General features: G+C 48.6%; 2 protein-coding genes across 25 annotated transcripts in view; one reads left to right on the top strand and one right to left on the bottom strand.

Moving 5' to 3' along the window:
• LOC147028237 (uncharacterized) overlaps positions 1-1,835 on the bottom strand; it is a 51,974-nt gene extending 50,139 nt beyond the window's left edge. For 3 of the 11 annotated variants that reach the window (XR_015057481.1, XR_015057482.1, XR_015057483.1), the window contains exon 1: positions 1,309-1,539. Coding sequence is in view for 2 of the 11 variants with exons in the window: in XM_085878473.1 (XP_085734599.1) it covers positions 1,697-1,766 (70 nt within the window). In the remaining 9 variants the exon portion in view is untranslated. Of the gene's footprint in view, positions 1-1,308; positions 1,604-1,696 lie in introns of those variants that run through there. The other 8 variants (XR_015057486.1, XR_015057487.1, XM_085878473.1 and 5 more) reach the window with 6 other exon arrangements.
• Positions 1,669-18,883, top strand: part of LOC147028236 (cyclic AMP-responsive element-binding protein 1-like) — a 29,494-nt gene continuing 12,279 nt past the window's right edge. For 6 of the 14 annotated variants that reach the window (XR_015057480.1, XR_015057479.1, XM_085878470.1 and 3 more), the window contains exons 1-5: positions 6,866-7,105; positions 7,221-7,311; positions 7,455-7,601; positions 11,488-11,588; positions 12,199-12,338. Coding sequence is in view for 12 of the 14 variants with exons in the window: in XM_085878470.1 (XP_085734596.1) it covers positions 7,234-7,311; positions 7,455-7,601; positions 11,488-11,588; positions 12,199-12,338 (466 nt within the window). In the remaining 2 variants the exon portion in view is untranslated. Of the gene's footprint in view, positions 1,897-2,786; positions 2,963-6,856; positions 7,106-7,220; positions 7,312-7,454; positions 7,602-11,487; positions 11,589-12,198; positions 12,339-18,883 lie in introns of those variants that run through there. The other 8 variants (XM_085878461.1, XM_085878459.1, XM_085878469.1 and 5 more) reach the window with 8 other exon arrangements.

Here is an 18,883-nt window from a genome sequence, read left to right as displayed (position 1 = left end):
GTGGCAGGCTCAGGGGTATCCCAAGGATGCTAAAATAGAAATCTTAAAATATATTTATTTTAATTGTAAAAAAATATTTTCATATCATTTTAATTTTTTTGAACCAAGGTGGTTTTTTGGTAAGAAATATTGAATACCAGCCACACACTATCCTTTGATGAGACCCTCAGAGAGATGACACTGCACAGATGTCCACAATCACCCATTCATACTCAAGATACTAAAAAGTCCTGCCAACATCTCTATACCCCTCGATCTCCAATGCCTCCAGGTACCGATCTAATTTGAACTTATCTACTTTTTCTACTCCAATGACTCCAGATACCGATATAATTTGAACTTATCTACTTTTTCTACTCCAATGCCTCCAGGTACTGATATAATTCTAATTTAAACTGATCTACTTTTTCGACTCCAATGCCTCCAGGTATCGATCTAATTCTTATTTAAGCTTATCTACTTTTCCTACTGCCAGTACCTTTCCAGGGCCATGCATTAACTACTCTCTGAGTAAAAGACCCCTTCCTAAAGACCATCTTAACTCTCCTCTTCTTTACTCTCAGGCTCTATTTCAATCTCAGGCAATCTTTACTCTCAGGCTCCAATCCCCATGGATCATGTGATCTCTATTTTAATTGTTCTTCCCCATCCTCAACACCTTACACTTGTTACCTCGACCACTGAAGGTGGATGGAGGTTATGTTTTCAACCCTGTCTGTCTGTCTGTGAACAGGATATCTCAAAAGGTTGTGGACGGATTTGAACAAAACATGGTGGATGAGTTTGGTAGGTGACAAGAACAAGCTGATTCGATTTTAGTTGAGGTCCGAATCCAGATCCGACCAACCAGTGGAATACAAAACTTGAACTGTTCAGTCTGGTGGAGGGATGCGCTCTCCCGAGTGGCGTTCTAGTTCAGGTTAAATAATTGCATCTGCCAATCTTTGATTCAATCCATGCAAGTATCAATACTTTCTGAATATCATCAACTACTTCCCTCCCACCGTCCTCCACCCACCTCCCTTTGTTATCTACCTTTCGTCCACGCTTTTGTGTTATTTGGAAAGACTACTCTTTGTAAATTATAAATAATAGTGGTGCTAATACTGATCCTTGAAGTACCCCACTACTTACATCCAACAAATCTGTGGGACAGTTGTGTGCAAGGGAATAATCGAGTTGAGGAAATTAATTGTTTGCTGACGAAGGGAATAATTAATATGTATGTAACTGCAAGGGAGGGAGGGGGGCAAAAAATGCGTACGTAATAAACATGTCTCAAATTCGATTCATAATAAGACGGTCAACCTCGTCGTCCCGGCTTCGTGACACACGAGCCTGATCGAGCGGCAGTTTTGTCGCCGCAGTCAGTTCCATACTTCCACAGGTAATCCAGCTTGCCGTGACATTGAGCATCTGATATCGATGGAGCGTGAAATGTCCTCTGACATGATATACGTACTTCAAAAAAATGTTCTACGGCCTCCAGTGAAAAAGGAGTCCCGAAAGCACAACGCAGACTAATAATGGAGAAAGCAAGTGAAGGGGTTTGGAGAGCGATGAAGCTCTGAACAAGGCGCTTCAAAATCGGCCATTTTGTATGTTAAACTCGTCCAGCCAATGAGCAGGCGGAGGGCAGCAGGCCTTGTAATCCTCCGCGGTCAATGAGGAAGAAGAATCACTGACAAAATTTCACCTCCGTAGTCGGCGAGATCATCTCGGGGAGTGGGAGCCAATCTTAATCGGCCGGCCCATCGCAGCCCCATCCCCGGTGCCGGCCCATCGCCAGCGGCGCATCACGGGCTGCCACCGCCGCTCCCCGAGCCCCGTTGACGTCTCGGCTACGTATCGACGGGCGCGTCCAGTCCGGGCCCGGTGTGGCCGCTGACGAGGCGAGTACGTAACGGCGACGAGTCCGCGCTATAAGGAAGGGCCGCGGCAAGCGAGATCGCGGCCTATGTAGTCTACGTGCTGGGCCTGTAGTTTAGGAAACGGCGTTGGATGGCGATGGCGCCTCCGAGTCCGGTCGTGACGGTTCCTCTTCATTCCGCTCTGTCTGTAGCTTTCTCTTCCACCTCGCTGTTCCCTCGGTTTGGTTTCCACCGTGTACCCGATAGTCGAGGAGGCCATCGGGACGTGCTAGCCCAGCACGGCCTTTCGGCCCAGTTTTTCCCCTTTCGGCCCCATTGGTTTTTCTGATATTTACTTGTAAAAGTTAAACCAAGTTTTGTAATTATTGTCGATGTCGTTTCGTCTTTATTATCAATTATGTGTGTGTGTGTGTGTGTGTGTGTGTGTGTGTGTGTGTGTGTGTGTGTGTGTGTGTGTGTGTGTGTGTGTGTGTGTGTGTGTGTGTGTGTGTGTGTGTGTGTGTGTTTTCTCTCGTTCGTGTGTTCGTACGTAGTCCTTGGTCTTTGGTCCTCCCCTTCACCATATTACGATCTCTTCTTGTTTGCCACGTTTAGTGAACTTAAAAGCAAACACGAACCGGACGGTTCGGTGATCGAACGCACCAGCAGCACTTTAGTGTGTGTTTTGGTTTGTGAAGATTGTTTTATACTGAACTAGTAGGCGTGCCCAGTATTGCCCGGTATATTTTTTGTGAGGACCGAAAACACTTCCTTACACCCACTAAGGAATGGGGTCGGAGATCGTTTAATGTTACCTTTCACATAAACACAAAGGATCAGGCACGAGAGAACGATTAAAAAAATCCCCCCCCCTTTCCCCCCAAAAGATATTTTGTTGTTGCCCAAAACACTCCCTGGCACTCATTGATGAACCTCTGAAAGTTTGATAAAGATCGATTGGGCCATCTCTGAGAAAAATGGTCACATACAGACACTTGTCTCTTGTACTGTTCTGAATGTAGTATAGATTTGGTCTCACTGTTCCAGCGCTGAATCTTCATATGTTTCTGATTTCTCATCTATGAAGATGCAAAGTGCCAATTCTGGGCCTGGTTAGAGACTATCTATCTGTATGAGATTTACGCACACGCACACACACGGCCTCCCTCCACCCCTCCCATTTTTCACCTTGGATTCCATGCATTCTCATTCCCTTCCTCCTGGGACTTTTATCTCCTTGAAACATCCTATTTCTCTTCCTCCTCACCCCCTGCACCAACCTTCCATCCCTCACCCCCTGCACCAACCTTCCATCCCCCACCCCCTGCGGCAACCTTCCATCCCTCACCCCCTGCACCAGCCTTGCACTCCCTCACCCGCACCAATCTTCCACTCCCTCACCCCGCACCAACCTTCCACTCCCTCATCCCCTGCACAAACCTTCCACTCCCTCACCCCCACACCAACCTTCCGCCCCTCCCTCTGCACCAACCATGCACTCCTTCACCCCCGTACCAACCTTCCACTCCCTCACCCCTGCACCAACATTCCACTCTCACCCCCACACCAACCTTCCACTCCCTCACCCCTGCTCCAACCTTCCACTCCCTCACCCCCGCACCAACCTTCCACTCCCTCACCCCCTGCACAAACCTTCCACTCCCTAACTCCCTGCACAAACCTTCCACTCCCTAACCCCTGCACAAACCTACCACTCCCTCACCCCCGTGCCAACCTTCCACTCCCTCACCCCCGTGCCAACCTTTCATCCCCTCACCCCCTGCACCAACCTTCCACTCCCTCACCCCCACACCAACCTTTTGCCCCTCCCTATGCACCAACCATGCACTCCCTCACCCCCACACCAACCTACCAACCCTGCACTCCTTCACCCCCGCACCAACCTTCCACTCCCTCACCTCTGCACCAACATTCCACTCTCTCACCCCCACACCAACCTTCCACTCCATCACCCCACACCAACCTTCCACTCCCTCACCCCGCACCAACCTTCCACTCCCTCACCCCGCACCAACCTTCCACTCACTCACCCCCACACCAACCTTCCACTCCCTCACCCGCACCAACCTTCCACTCCCTCACCCCGCACCAACCTTCCACTCCCTCACCCGCACCAACCTTCCACTCCCTCACCCCACACCAACCTTCCATTCACTCACCCGCACCAACCTTCCACTCACTCACCCGCACCTACCTTCCACTCCCTCACCCCGCACCAACCTTCCACTCCCCCACCGCACCAACCTTCCACTCCCTCACCCCGCGCCAACCTTCCACTCCCTCACCCCGCACCAACCTTCCACTCCCTCACCCCCGCACCAACCTTCCACTCCCTCACCCCCGCACCAACCTTCCACTCCCTCACCCAGCACAAACCTTCCACTCCTCACCCCCGCGCCAACCTTTCACTCCCTCACTAACGCACCAACCTTTCACTCCCTCACCCCCTGCACAAACCTTCCACTCCCTCACCCCCACACCAACCTTCCACCCCTCACTCTGCACCAACCATGCAGTCCCTCACCCCCGTACCAACCTTCCACTCCCTCACCCCTGCACCAACATTCCACTCTCACCCCCACACCAACCTTCCACTCCCTCACCCCACACCAACCTTCCACTCCCTCACCCCCGCACCACCTTCCACTCCCTCACCCCGCACCAACCTTCCACTCACTCACCCCCACACCAACCTTCCACTCCCTCACCCCCGCACCAACCTTCCACTCCCTCACCCCGCACCAACCTTCCACTCCCTCACCCGCACCAACCTTCCACTCCCTCACCCGCACCAACCTTCCACTCCCTCACCCCGCACCATCCTTCCACTCCCTCACCCGCACCAACCTTCCACTCACTCACCCCGCACCAACCTTCCACTCACTCACCCCGCACCTACCTTCCACTCCCTCACCCCCACACCAACGTTCCACTCCCTCACCCCTGCACCAACCTTCCACTTCCTCACCCCCCACCAACCTTCCACTCCCTCACCCCCGCATCAACCTTCCACTCCCTCACCAACGCACCAACCTTCCACTCCCTCACCCCTGCTCCAACCTTCCACTCCCTCACCCCCGCACCAACCTTCCACTCCCTCCCCCCCTGCACAATCCTTCCACCCCCTAACTCCCTGCACAAACCTTCCACTCCCTAACCCCCTCCACAAACCTTCCTCTCCCTCACCCCCGCTCCAACCTTTCCCTCCCTCACCAATGCACCAACCTTGCATTCCCTCACCCCCTGCACCAACCTTCCACTCCCTCACCCCCACACCAACCTTCTGCCCTTCCCTATGCACCAACCATGCACTCCCTCACCCCCACACCAACCTACCAACCCTGCACTCCTTCACCCCCGCCCCAACGTTCCCCTCCCTCACCTCTGCACCAACATTCCACTCTCTCACCCCCACACCAACCTTCCACTCCATCACCCCACACCAACCTTCCACTCCCTCACCCGCACCAACCTTCCACTCCCTCACCCCGCACCAACCTTCCACTCACTCACCCCCACACCAACCTTCCACTCCCTCACCCGCACCAACCTTCCACTCCCTCACCCGCACCAACCTTCCACTCCCTCACCCGCACCAACCTTCCACTCCCTCACCCCACACCAACCTTCCATTCACTCACCCGCACCAACGTTCCACTCCCTCACCCCTGCACCAACCTTCCACTTCCTCACCCCCCACCAACCTTCCACTCCCTCACCCCCGCATCAACCTTCCACTCCCTCACCAACGCACCAACCTTCCACTCCCTCACCCCTGCTCCAACCTTCCACTCCCTCACCCCCGCACCAACCTTCCACTCCCTCACCCCCTGCACAAACCTTCCACTCCCTAACTCCCTGCACAAACCTTCCACTCCCTAACCCCCTGCACAAACCTTCCACTCCCTCACCCCCGCGCCAACCTTTCTCTCCCTCACCAATGCACCAACCTTTCATCCCCTCACCCCCCGCCCCAACCCTCCACTCCCTCACCCCCACACCAACCTTCTGCCCCTCCCTATGCACCAACCATGCACTCCCTCACCCCCACACCAACCTACCAACCCTGCACTCCTTCACCCCCGCACCAACCTTCCACTCCCTCACCTCTGCACCAACATTCCACTCTCTCACCCCCACACCAACCTTCCACTCCATCACCCCACACCAACCTTCCACTCCCTCACCCGCACCAACCTTCCACTCCCTCACCCCGCACCAACCTTCCACTCACTCACCCCCACACCAACCTTCCACTCCCTCACCCGCTCCCACCTTCCACTCCCTCACCCGCACCAACCTTCCACTCCCTCACCCGCACCAACCTTCCACTCCCTCACCCCACACCAACCTTCCATTCACTCACCCGCACCAACCTTCCACTCACTCACCCGCACCTACCTTCCACTGCCTCACCGCACCAACCTTCCACTCCCTCACCCCGCACCAACCTTCCACTCCCTCACCCCGCACCAACCTTCCACTCCCTCACCCCGCACCAACCTTCCACTCCCTCACCCGCACCAACCTTCCACTCCCTCACCGCACCAACCTTCCACTCCCTCACCCGCACCAACCTTCCACTCCCTCACCCGCACCAACCTTCCACTCCCTCACCCCCGCACCAACCTTCCACTCCCTCACCCCGCGCCAACCTTCCACTCCCTCACCCCGCGCCAACCTTCCACTCCCTCACCCCGCACCAACCTTCCACTCCCTCACCCGCACCAACCTTCCACTCCCTACCCCGCACCAACCTTCCATTCCCTCACCCTGCACCAACCTTCCACTCCCTCACCCCGCACCAACCTTCCATTCCCTCACCTCGCACCTACCTTCCACTCCCTCACCCGCACCAACCGTCCACTCCCTCACCCCGCACCTACCTTCCACTCCCTCACCCCGCACCTACCTTCCACTCCCTCACCCCGCACCTCCCTTCCACTCCTTCACCCCCGCACCTCCCTTCCACTCCTTCACCCCCGCACCTCCCTTCCACTCCCTCACCCCCATACCAACCTTCCACCCCCTCTTGATGCACCAACCTTCTACTCCTCCCCCCCTCCCCCGTACCAGATTTGCACCCCTGTGCCAGCCTTCCACTCCTGTACGAACCTTCCACCCCTAAACCCCCGTGCCAACCCCCGCAGCACCCTTTGCATATTGTACTTTGTGGACGATGGTGATGACCTGTGAACAAGTTCTGAAATGGGTCTGTTTTACCTGGTTTGAAGGTAAATTGTGTGCATTAAACTAAGATTTTTACCCTCAACCCTACACTCCAATTTAAGTTGTGCGTTAGTTCCACTTGCAAACTTCTGCTTTTGTTTGTGGTGTGTGGCTGTGCAGGAAAGTCACTATCATGACAGAAAGCCGGCAGGAGAATTCAGTGGTGAGTGTTGCTGAAACAGATGTTCCACAGCTGGTCTCTGTTTCACAGGTATCTTAAGCATGGATGCTTCTCTATTAAATCACCTGCCTGGATCTTGCTTTTCCTGAAGGCTGATTATATATATATTTTTAGCTGATTTGTATGGTGGCTTCCTTTTTACCCATCCGCTAATGTATTTGGCCCTTTTCTAGCATCAAGTGTCCGTAGCCTCAGGGCAGGTGGTTCCGACAATGGCGGTGGTGCAGCTGCCAGGTGGCCAGACTTTGCAAGTGCATTCGGTGATCCAAGCAGCACAGCCATCTTCGGTGATCCAGACCCCACAGATGCAAACCATACAGGTGTGCACTGCAGGTTTTCGAGTGCCTTTTGTATTGCGAATGAAGCTGCATTCAAATATACACCGATACAATAAAAATTGCGATGAATGATTCTCAATGACTGTGTTCACATATATCTGGAAGCGGACATGGGTACGGCATGCAGATATGGATACGATCAGTTGGATCACACTGTGTAGCAATTGAAATCGTATCTGCGATCCCACCGGACGGAAAATTGATGCCATAGACGTAATCTGCAACACGTGGGTTATCGAGAACCTTGCCACGCCATGCCATTCTTCTGTGATCCTTGCTGAAGGAGTTGAGAACGTGATTGAGCTGGTGAGGGGAAACATTTGCCTCTGACCCAAGACTCCCTGAATGGAAAGATGCTCAAAGATGTACACAATGTCTGGGCCTGCATTGCTCATGTCATTGTGTCTCATTCGGAGTATGGCGTGTAATGTACCCACCATATGCGCATTCCTTTGAATTTCTTCTTCTGCTGTATTTCTTTATACGAGAAACACCCCATCCCTTCGGGAGCATTCGAAAGTCATCTTCTCCTCCCACCCCTGCAGGAGGGGGAGGGGGAATTTATTGGATTCGCTAGATATCCCTAAAATTGTCCGGTTTTGTGTGTGTGCGTGCGTGCGTGCGCGCATGCAACGCGAGGCTCCACAGCACAAACCAGCCAACCGATTTCGATAAAACTTGGCGAACAGGTGCCATATTGGCTGGGAGTGTGCGCATTTGAGTTTCGTCGCTAAGCAACCACCCGTTGCTATGCAGCGGCCAAAAAACCGAGTTCACTATTTTCAATACTTGTCCTACAGTTTTGAATGTGGAGAAACGAGACTTCAGAATTAAACACTTCAAGATATTTAGAAAATTTTACTCGAGCCAATTTTTGATTTAAGTTTTATTTTTCAAATGGTAGTCCTTCAAAAATAGGGTGTCTATTTACCGTCATTTTTTTATGAGGAGTGCCAGTTGGCAAAATACGCAATCGGAAAAATCTTGCCAGGCAGAGGAACAATTGTATGTGAACCAATATGTCTTGGCAATGAATCTTCGTCGGTGGATCGGTCAGAATGAAAAGCATCATATTCAGCGCTTCGATCCGAGCGGATCCCTCGTCGCCTACCGGCTTGTTTATTTATTTGTGCCCTTGACCTGACCCTGGCCACTACCGACATGTTTGCAAAATTTGGTGGAGATCGGGCCAGCCCTGTTTGTTTGTTTGTTTTTTCTATGATTTTCAGATCTACATTTACAGGCTGAGGCTGAGGCGAGCCTCGAGAGGTGGAGGTACGCACTGGAGAGAAGGGGAATGATAGTCAGTCGGAGTAAGACGGAGTACATGTGCGTAAATGAGAGGGAGGGTGGTGGTATGGTGCGGTTGCAAGGAGTTGAGGTGGGGAAGGTGGATGGGTTTAAATACTTGGGATCAACTGTCCAAAGTAACGGAGAGTGTGGGAGAGAAGTGAAAAAGAGAGTGCAGGCAGGATGGAGTGGTTGGAGAAGAGTTGCAGGAGTGATTTGTGACAGAAGGGTAGCTGCAAGAGTGAAGGGGAAAGTATATAAGACGGTAGTGAGACCAGCTATGTTGTATGGTTTGGAGGCGGTGGCACTAACAAAAAGACAGGAAGCGGAGCTGGAGGTGGCAGAGTTAAAGATGCTGCGATTCTCGTTGGGAGTGACGAGGATGGACAGGATAAGAAATGAGTACATTAGAGGGACAGCGCAGGTAGGACGGTTTGGAGACAAAGTGAGAGAGGTGAGATTGAGATGGTTTGGACATGTGCACAGGAGGGAAACGGAGTATATCGGGAGAAGGATGTTGAAGATGGAGCCGCCAGGCAGGAGGAGAAGAGGAAGGCCAAAGAAGAGGTTCATGGATATGGTGAGGGCAGACATGTGGGTGGTTGGAGTGTCAATGGAAGATGTGGAGGATAGAGCGAAATGGAGACTGTTGATCCGCTGTGGCGACCCCTAACAGGAGCTCGCCGAAAGAAGAAGAAGATTTACATATATATGGCTGGTGTTGGCTTAATGGTTAAGGTGGTGGGCTTGGGATCCTAGGATCCTGAGTTCAAATCCCTCTCGGCTGTTGAATTTATACCAGGTGGGGTTGACTCTGCTTGTCATCCTTCCGAGGTCGGCAAAATGAGTACCAGCTTGCTGGTCTTTTGTGTCGGAGTGGCGACCTGTCCAGGATTGTGTCCAATAGTCAAGGAGACTGCTTGGGCAGCACCAATGCTCTGCACAGACTATGGTCCCATTGGAATGGAATGGAATATACACATCCAGAGAGTTGCCTTATTTAATACAGTAGGATAGAATACACTCAGTATTTTAATCAGAAACTCATAGTTCAGGAGAGAATGTTACCTCCTTGACATAGCCGTTATCTTGTTCATTTGTGCAGGAAAAAAAATAATCTATTTCTGCACTCGTGACGTTTTTTCTAATCGTATCTGTGTACACATGTGAACACTGTGTCCAATTTCCGGCATGCCTACGACGCATCCGTCCGTATTCATGTGTGTTTTTGTGACCATAGCCTGATTGTATCCGTTGTGTTTTCATCGAATATAATTAGCTTTTTGTAATCACCTCCACCACCAAAGGTGAAGGAGGTTATGTTTTCACCTCTCTGTTTGTCTGTTTCAAAATCGAAGATTTTTCAAGTCTATTGGTCATTTGATTTTGTTATTGTCTTTATCTGTTTATTGCCTACAGGTCACAATTTTAAACCACTCTTAACAAAACTTCACCTCATGGTCGAGTTTGTCATAAGGAAGAAGCCCATTGTTTTTGAGGTCAAAAGGTCAACATAAGTTAGAGGTCAACTCGTGTGAGATTTCTAAAATCCTCAATTTTCATCCAATTGACTGGAAATTTGTTGAGTATTTATACTTCAGGTCACTGAATTCAACTAGCCAATTCTTTTTGAGGTCAACATCGACCAAAAGGTCAACATAGGCCAAAGGTCAACAACTTAGGTGAGATTTCTAAAATCCTCAATTTTCATCCGATGAACTTGAAATTTGAAGAGGGTTTATATTTCAGGTTACTGAAGTCAACCAGCGAATTGTGTTTGAGGTCACCATAGACCAAATTTTAACAATTCTCAGTTTATAACACTGAATTGGGGAAGCAACTATTTTTGAGGTCAAAAGGTCAACTCAAGGTCAGTCAAACTTCTAAAATCAATTTCAATCTGAAAAATCATCAATTTTAATCTGATTGACCTGAGTTTTGATTATGATTGTCAATTATAATCTTCATGAAATTTACAATTTGATGTATCCATGACAACCTTTGGAGATCGGGGTTGATGTTGCAAGTATCGTGCTCTGCACGACATCTTTTTCTTGTTTGTTTGTGTGCAGGATATATCTCAAAAAGTTGTTTACGGATTTGTATGAAATTTGGTGGGCAGGCTGAGTGTGTGACAAGGAAGAATTGATTCGATTTTGGTGAAGATCCGAATCCAGATCTGATAATTTTTTTTTAGTGATTCTTCACCATTGAGAGATAGGACTACACCGATATATAGCACAATATCTCAAAAAGTTGTGGACAGATTCGGACGAAACTTGGTGGACAGGTTAGGTGTGTTACAAGAACAAGCCGATTCAATTTTGGTTCAGCTCCGGATCCAGATGCGGCCTATCGGTGGGATAAAAAATGTAAACTGTTCAGCCTGGCTTAGGTATGTGCCCTTCCGAGTGCCGTTCTAGTTTATCTTTTTTTTTTTTTTCTTTAACTTTCCCATGTTTCACGAGATGTTCGATATTATTTTCTTTAAGTGAATATCCTGGTGCAGGTTATGATAGATTTGTGTTGTTTCTGATGTTGGACTTTCATTATTGGCCCCTTCCACCTTTGGGCATAGGTTGGATCTCTTCCAGAAAGTGATACATCACAGGAGTCTGGAGACAGCACGTCTGATACGCAGAAGCGCCGTGAGTTGCTGTCTCGACGGCCCTCCTACAGGTAGGTTTACTTGCGTTCACTGATGCGGTGGTACAAATCTCTCTTTAACATGCAATGCAAGACTCTGCCCTGACTTGTATGACTTTTATTGGCGTAAAACCATTTTGAAAAGTCTGGGGAAAAAATTGAAAATTTGTGGGGGAATGTTGTAAATCCTTCACCACCCCTTCCCCCAAGTATTACGTTAGTTCCGTCATTTTCTTTTCTTGCTTACTTGCGTAATTAAGCAGCACGCAGTTTGGCATATTGTCTTTGCAAACATAGATATGTAATTTTCTTATGACAGCTGTTTGGTGATTCGAGAAGTTTTAACATTATTTATTGTTTTATTTCTTTTTGAAGAAAATTATTTGGAACATTTGCCTATTTTCCACTGCATTAAAAATTCTGGAAAAATGGGGGGTGGTGGTTATAAATACGTTTAAGTTTAATCCTCCCCATTCCCCGCGATTTACGCCCATATCTACTTTAGATACGATTTCAAATAAAAGAAGAAGAGGCCATGCTGGAGCTTTGGACTGGCTTAATTTTGATTGACTCCCATTTAAACCTATTGTTTGCCAAAAATTGGCCAAATATCCAACTTTTCTTGTGGTCTTTGCACTTGTAGGAAAATCCTGAGTGACCTTTCATCAGACAGCCCTGTTGTGTCTAAGATTGAGGAGGAGAAGGGAGAGGAAGAAGGCACCACGACCATAAACAACGTGCCAATTCCAACGCCGATTTACCAGACCACAGGAGGGCAATACAGTAGGTTTTGAACCCTTCCCTCCACAACCCAAGACACCACTGTTTGGGGAAATCGCTGCTCTTATCGGAATACCGGTTATGGTAGATGCTCTGAAAGGCCATGCGGTAATGGCTTTTTATTTATTATTTTGTTTCACATGTACTCCCTGACCCATTGCTGCCACTAATGCCAGCAGATATCTAACTTGTGTAAACAGCATTTGGTAGCAAGAGAAACGGGACCTGAGAGCAAATAATCGATAAATAAGAGATTTTCGTCAATAAAACATCACCCAGATGGTGGAACGGCTTGATTTTAATATCCTGTACATAGGGTGATGGGACTGGCACCCCAAGAAACAACGGAATTGATCATTTTCCTCATTGCATTTCATGGGAGTGAGCTTGCAAAGGTGGTTGGGGCAAGGTAGGGGGACAATTTGAATTGTCGGTGACTGTTGTATTCAAGGGCCTCATTTATAAGGAATTTGTTCCCAAAATATAATCACGTGACCTCTTTATCAATAAGCCCTTTTTTGTTTAATGACAAATATAGGATGATTATTCTGCCTCTCACATTTGGGGTGTTTGTTTTTGAGTGATAGGGCTTGTGCAGGTTGCTGAATGAGACTATTAGTGGGGCAGATAACAGCAATTTTTGAGAGGAATCGTGCAAATGATTATACAAACATCAAATTTGGCACATTTGTTCTCCAGGGGATTATAATCAAATCTGCCTGATTGGCCATTTGAAAATCCTAATTTTGAAAAAAAAAATAAAAAAAATAAAAAAAGTCAAGATCATGAATCAATGTTGGATGCTGGCTGAGATTGGTGAATGTTTCAGAAACATCATCAAAGACGTTCCAAGTCTGTCATGCAGTTTTCTTCCCTTTACCGCGGAAGGTAGACACGACGTCACATCCAGTGAATGCATGGAAGTATGGGATCCCTCGAGCTTTCTCAGGCCCTATTGCAGAAGCTACCTCATGGACTGGAATCCATCGCGCCTTGGCTCCTTGGCTAAAGGCAATCCACATGTTCTCAAGACCTAGTTCCTGTAAGGATGGCAGTACAGATATTGCTATGACTAGTACGTCCATGTCATTAGCCTTAATGATAATGGACTTGCTACCATCCGTCGTTGCATCCCTGGCGTGTACAAATATTCGAGTGTCAACTTCTTCATGACAACATGGAGACACAGCATCCAGTGACTTCCTTGTGTTGCTCATGGCATCTTCTCCTTTTGTGACAATGACTGTGCTTGTCGTCTGTGCTTCACACATCTTTTCCGCAAGGAAGTGAAACAGCTCAGTCTTGTTGCTGTCTTCTCGAAGAAAGCTTCTCCAGTTACTTGGGGTCTTACTGGTTCCTGTCACTTCCTCTGATTCCTTGCCCCCTTTTCGACCTTGCCTCAGACTTCAGACTTGACTTCTTTTACACATCAAACACTACGTCCACCCTCTCGTACCTGGCACCATAGGATTCCACCTTTGGGATGATGTCTTCTTTAGCATAGTCATCAAATATCTTTGAAGTGCGTGGAGGTAGGGCATTGATAAGTGCTGAGCCATCAATGATGACTGCATCTCCCCTTGGTTCTCTGTCTGGGATGTTCACTTGCGCTTCAAGAATTTCAGCCAGCTGTGACTTCAAATTTTTTTGAATTTTTTTATTTTTTTTTCAAAATTAGTATTTTCAAATGGCCAATCGGGTAGATTTGATCAGAAAGCCCTGCAGAACAGAAATGCCAAATTTGATGCTTGTTTCATAATTTGCACGATTTTTCTACTATCTACTACACTATATCTCATACCTGTAGAAAGATTTGTTCAAGATTACAATACGATAGACACTGATATTCGGACAGAGAACCCGAATTTTCAAATGTCCCGATGTTGGTCTTGTCGTTAAATTTTTTTTTTTTTTTTTTTGTATACCTTGGTCGAGGCTCGTATGAGAGCTAACACACAACTCACAGCAAGGAGGCATGAGACAAGAGGGGCGGGAGTGGAAGGGACAAAACAGTGGTGAACAGACACATTAGGTGAACTGTGGAAGGGAGAGGGATGGGGATGGGACGGGGAACATGGCGAAGAGAAGATGGACATTTCAGGGACTTTCAGGAAGGAAAGCAGGAGAAATGAAGGAAGTGGGCTTGGGTGGATTATCGGGGGTAGAAAAGATCGAGGATTTGGATGGGGGAAGATAAGAGGTGGTGGTGAACAGCTGTTTTGAAAGCCTGGAGGGAAGAATGGGAAAGAATAGAGTGAGGAAGTTTATTCCAAAGGCGGGAAAAAAGAGGAATGAAAGAGTGAAGATGAGCAGTGATTCGTGATTTTGGTAGTTTTACCAGAAGGGGGTTGTTGGCGGACCTTGAGCGCCCTGTGGAAATGTGGTGGGGACAAATCGCAGAGAGAGAGAGCAGGGGGGGCAAGGCTGGAGAGGAGTCGGTAGAAGACAGAAAGACCACCGACCAACCTGCGGTGATTGAGTGAGAGGCCCAAAGACTCAGCTTCATTGCGGGAGATGCCGATGATCTTAAATGCCCTGGTTTCGACAGCGTGAAGCCGAGAAAGGTGGGAGGCAGGAGCACCAGCCCAGAGGGGAGAGCAGTACTCCATCAGGCTACGGACAAAAGCTTTGTAAGTGGTCAGGAGCTCAAGAGGGCCGAGGAAGGACTTAGCACGACGGAGGATTCCCAGTCGGCGACTGGCTTTTGAGGTGAGGTTGGAAATGTGACTTTCCCAGGAAAGGTCATGGCAGATAGTGAGACCTAGAAGCTTGAAAGAAAAGACTTCTTCCAGAGGATTGTTGAGAAAGTGGATGAGGGGGGTTTTGTAAACGGTCCTTTCGAAGAGACATAGTGAGAGTGTGAGATTTGTCTGGATTGAAAGACATGTTCCACGTGTTGGACCAGTTTGTGATTTTATCCAGATCTGCAGTGAGCGAAGAAGCTGCTGCTTGCCAGTCTGAGGGATGACAGATGGTACGGCAGAGGGTGGAGTCGTCGGCAAAGAGAAATAGAGGATTTTCCAGAGAGTCCGAGAGATCATTGATGAAAACCAGAAAAAGAACAGGGCCCAGAACGCTACCTTGAGGAACTCCAGCCTGCACAGGAAGAGGGGATGAAAGGACTCCATTTAGGGCCACACGTTGACTGCGACAGGAGAGGAAGTCTGCGAGCCATGAGTGGAGATGGCCTTGAATACCATGCGAAGAGAGTTTGGTGAGTAGGGCAGGGTGCCAGACTGTGTCAAAAGCACGTGATATGTCCAGGGATACGGCTCGGATTTCCTGTCTGGCATTGAGGACCTCCATCCATTGATGGGAGAGCAGAAGCAGCATATCCAGGGTAGAGTGACCTGGTCTGAAACCAAATTGATGATTGGAAATCAAGCCATTGGAGAAGAGGAAGGATTTCATGTCTGAAGCGATGATGGATTCCATCACCTTGCTGATGATTGGGAGAAGGCTGATTGGTCTGTAGTTACAGGGATCTGTTTTTGCACCTTTTTATGCAGGGCAGTGATGTTAGCAGACTTCCAAGCAGATAGCAGATGACCTTGGGCAAATGAGAGGGTGAATAGAACAGAGAGAGGGTGAGCAAGAGCAGAAGAGCAGGCTTTGAGGACACGTGGGCTGATGCCGTCTGGACCGGTTGCAGAATCTGACTCGAGGTTTGAAATCAAGCTCTCCACCTTGTCAGGAGAAAAGGATACAGAGTCCAGGGACAGTTGGGTGCGACTGGGTAAAGTGGGTAGAGATAGTGATGGGTTTAGGACACAAGATTTAGCTGCAAACACCGAGTTTAGACATTCAGCTTTATCACGTGTGGAATCAGCAGTGCGGCCATTTGAGGTAAGGGAGGGGATGGAGGGGGAACATACACCAGAAACAGATTTGATTAAACGCCACCAGGATTTTGAGGAGGGAGAGAGGTTTGAGAGTTCAGACTTGAGATGAGAAAGATGTTGTTTTCTGGCTCTCCTGAGGGTAGATACACACTTGTTCCGAGCTTTGTGGAAAGAACTGAGATTGCCCTCAGTTGGGTTTGCTTTCCATGAGGCAAAGGCAAGTTGTTTCACGACAACTGCCTCGCCACATGCTTCAGTAAACCAAGGGCGGGAGGAAGGGTAAGACAACTGAACACGAGAGGGGATAAATCTGTGCATGAGGGAGAGCAAGTTTCTTTGAAAGAATTCCCAGGATGAGATGATGTTTGAGAAAGTAGTGATAGGAGACCAGTCTGTAAGTTTGATGGCTGCTCGGAGACCCTGCCAGTCGGCTTGAGTGAAATGCCAGACTCGACGGCGGTGAGGTGGTTCTCTGATAACAGCCAGAGAGATGTCCACTTTGACAAGGACGTGGTCAGAAGAACCAATTGGAGCGAAGGAAGAGCAGCAGATATTGTCAGGGAAATTTGTCAAAATCAGATCCAGAAGAGATGGAGTACCATTGGTTGAGATCCGGGTCGGGAAGTTGACCGATTGAGTCAGTCCCAATGAGTCGCAGAAAGCTTTTGCTGAGGTGCCATGGCAGGTGAGAGAGGTACCCACACCTAGCCAACTGGCGTGATGACAATTGAAGTCACCACATAAGAGGAAGAGAGAGTTTGGATGAGAAGATAGAAGATGGTCCATGTTTTCGGATAGTGAGGTGTAGATGGAGTCATCACTGTTCGGTGGACGGTACAGTACACATATAAACATGAGGTGGGAGTGGAGGGGAAGCCATAGCCAGAGGTATTCCTGGGGGTGTGGGGGAGTGAGAGCAGTGCATGGAGAGTGAGGAATAGAGTCTTTGATGAAGAGAGCAACACCTCCACCAGGACGAGGCTCAGGTCTGTCATACCGTAAGAGGGAGTAGCCAGGGAGAGATACTTGGGAGTCAGACATGTCTTGGGAGAGGAAAGTTTCTGTTAGGCAGATAATGTCTGGTTTGTCAGTGGCAACCTGTATGGAAAGATCTGAAAGGTTTGAGCGAAGGCCGCTGATATTTGAGGTCCACACTTTTAATGAAGAGGAAGGGGAGGAGGCTTTGGGTGCAGGAGGTGGAGGGGGAGGGGGAGGGTAGGACAAGGGACGAGGGGGGCAGGTAAGGAGGGTTGCTGAGGGAGTGTGGGGTGTTGCAGAATGGCGAGGGGGGGGGGCTGAATGAGGAGGAGAAAAGGCTCTGTGGTGCTGGAGGAGAGGGGGGACAAGAGACAAGGAAGAAGGCAGTTGAGGATTTGAGTAGGTGGAGTGAAGAGATGGAGGTGAGAGGGCAGTGGAGGGAGGCGGGTTGGTGGATGAGAGGGGGGCAACTTTGAGAAGGAAGAGTGAGGGGGATGAAAGGTGGGAGAAAGGTGAGGCGGGAATTTTTGAGAGAGGTGAGAGGGAGGCTTGGAGGGAGAAGAGTGGGATGGTTGCTTTGAGAGTGAGAGTGAGGGGTGAGGGGGGTGAGTTGGCACTGAAGTTGGAAAAAAAGAATGGTTGATGGAAAGCGAGCATCCATGGCAAACTGTGGTTTTTAAAAGTTTTAGGTCAGAGATGCGATTTAACACAATTCTTAATGGATGCAATGAAGGCGAATTCAGAGAATGGAGAGAAGAAGCGCTGTAATAGTTGGATTTTTTAGGCAAGGAATGAAAGAGAGGTCGAAATGAGAGCAGTCTGTTAAAATAGCAGAAGAGTAGTGCATTGTGAAACAGTAAAGAGTACCACATGTGTGAGAGAGGAAGATGAAGCATTATAAGATCGTTTTTGTTGTTAAAAATAATGTATGAGAGAGTTCAACAGATTAGGTCATGGAAGTGTAAAAAAAAAAAATCGAGGAAGAAGACGAGGAGGAAGTTAAGAGGAAGAAGAAGAAGCAGAATCGGGAGAAGGTGAGCGTGTTGTTGTTGTTGTTGTTGTAGGGTATTTTTTTATTTTTATTTTATTTTATTTTTGAGATAAGAAAGAGATTAGTTGGGAGAATGGGGGATGTTTGGAAAGTGGGGAGGATCAGAATTGAAGGTAATGGGGAGAAAAAACAAACAAAACAAAAAAAAAAAAACGATCGAACACCGAGTGGAACCGGTAGGCCTCAAGCCTAGGCCAAGGCCTCAAGCACAGGTAAGAACGTCGACAAAAATACTCACAAAATAGCACGATTTTTGAAACAAAACCGAACTAGCAACACACAGTAACATGTAGGTGAGAAAATTAAACAGTTAAAACGGGACAAATAACAACCGGAAACTTAGCTTTGAGAATGTCAGCAGGGAGCCCCGAAGGAGACCTCTCGCTGCTCCAAAACCGGAACCGCAATTTTCAAATTGGTGTTACACCATCCCTGCAAAGTCAAATGATGCTCCCCAATGAGTGGGAACCCTTTGCTGCGCATGCTGGATCACACAACAGCACACGGGAAGGATTTGGACAGATTCAAAAAAGGTGGTTATCGGCACGTTACCCAAATTGCTTGCTCTGGCCTTAAAGCTGAAGTGATTGTGATGTTGGATAGCTTGCATAATCCTCTCTGGTGAAGTATTTGAACACTACCTCACATTCAATCATCCATTTCCACATTTGTGTGCT

Source organism: Eptatretus burgeri, chromosome 4, assembly GCF_056783735.1.
Source record: "Eptatretus burgeri isolate ZD-2024b chromosome 4, Ebu_testis_v1, whole genome shotgun sequence".
Taxonomy (NCBI): domain Eukaryota; kingdom Metazoa; phylum Chordata; class Myxini; order Myxiniformes; family Myxinidae; genus Eptatretus; species Eptatretus burgeri.
Note: the sequence above shows the minus strand (reverse complement) of the source record. Positions and strands in the feature narration are given on the sequence as shown.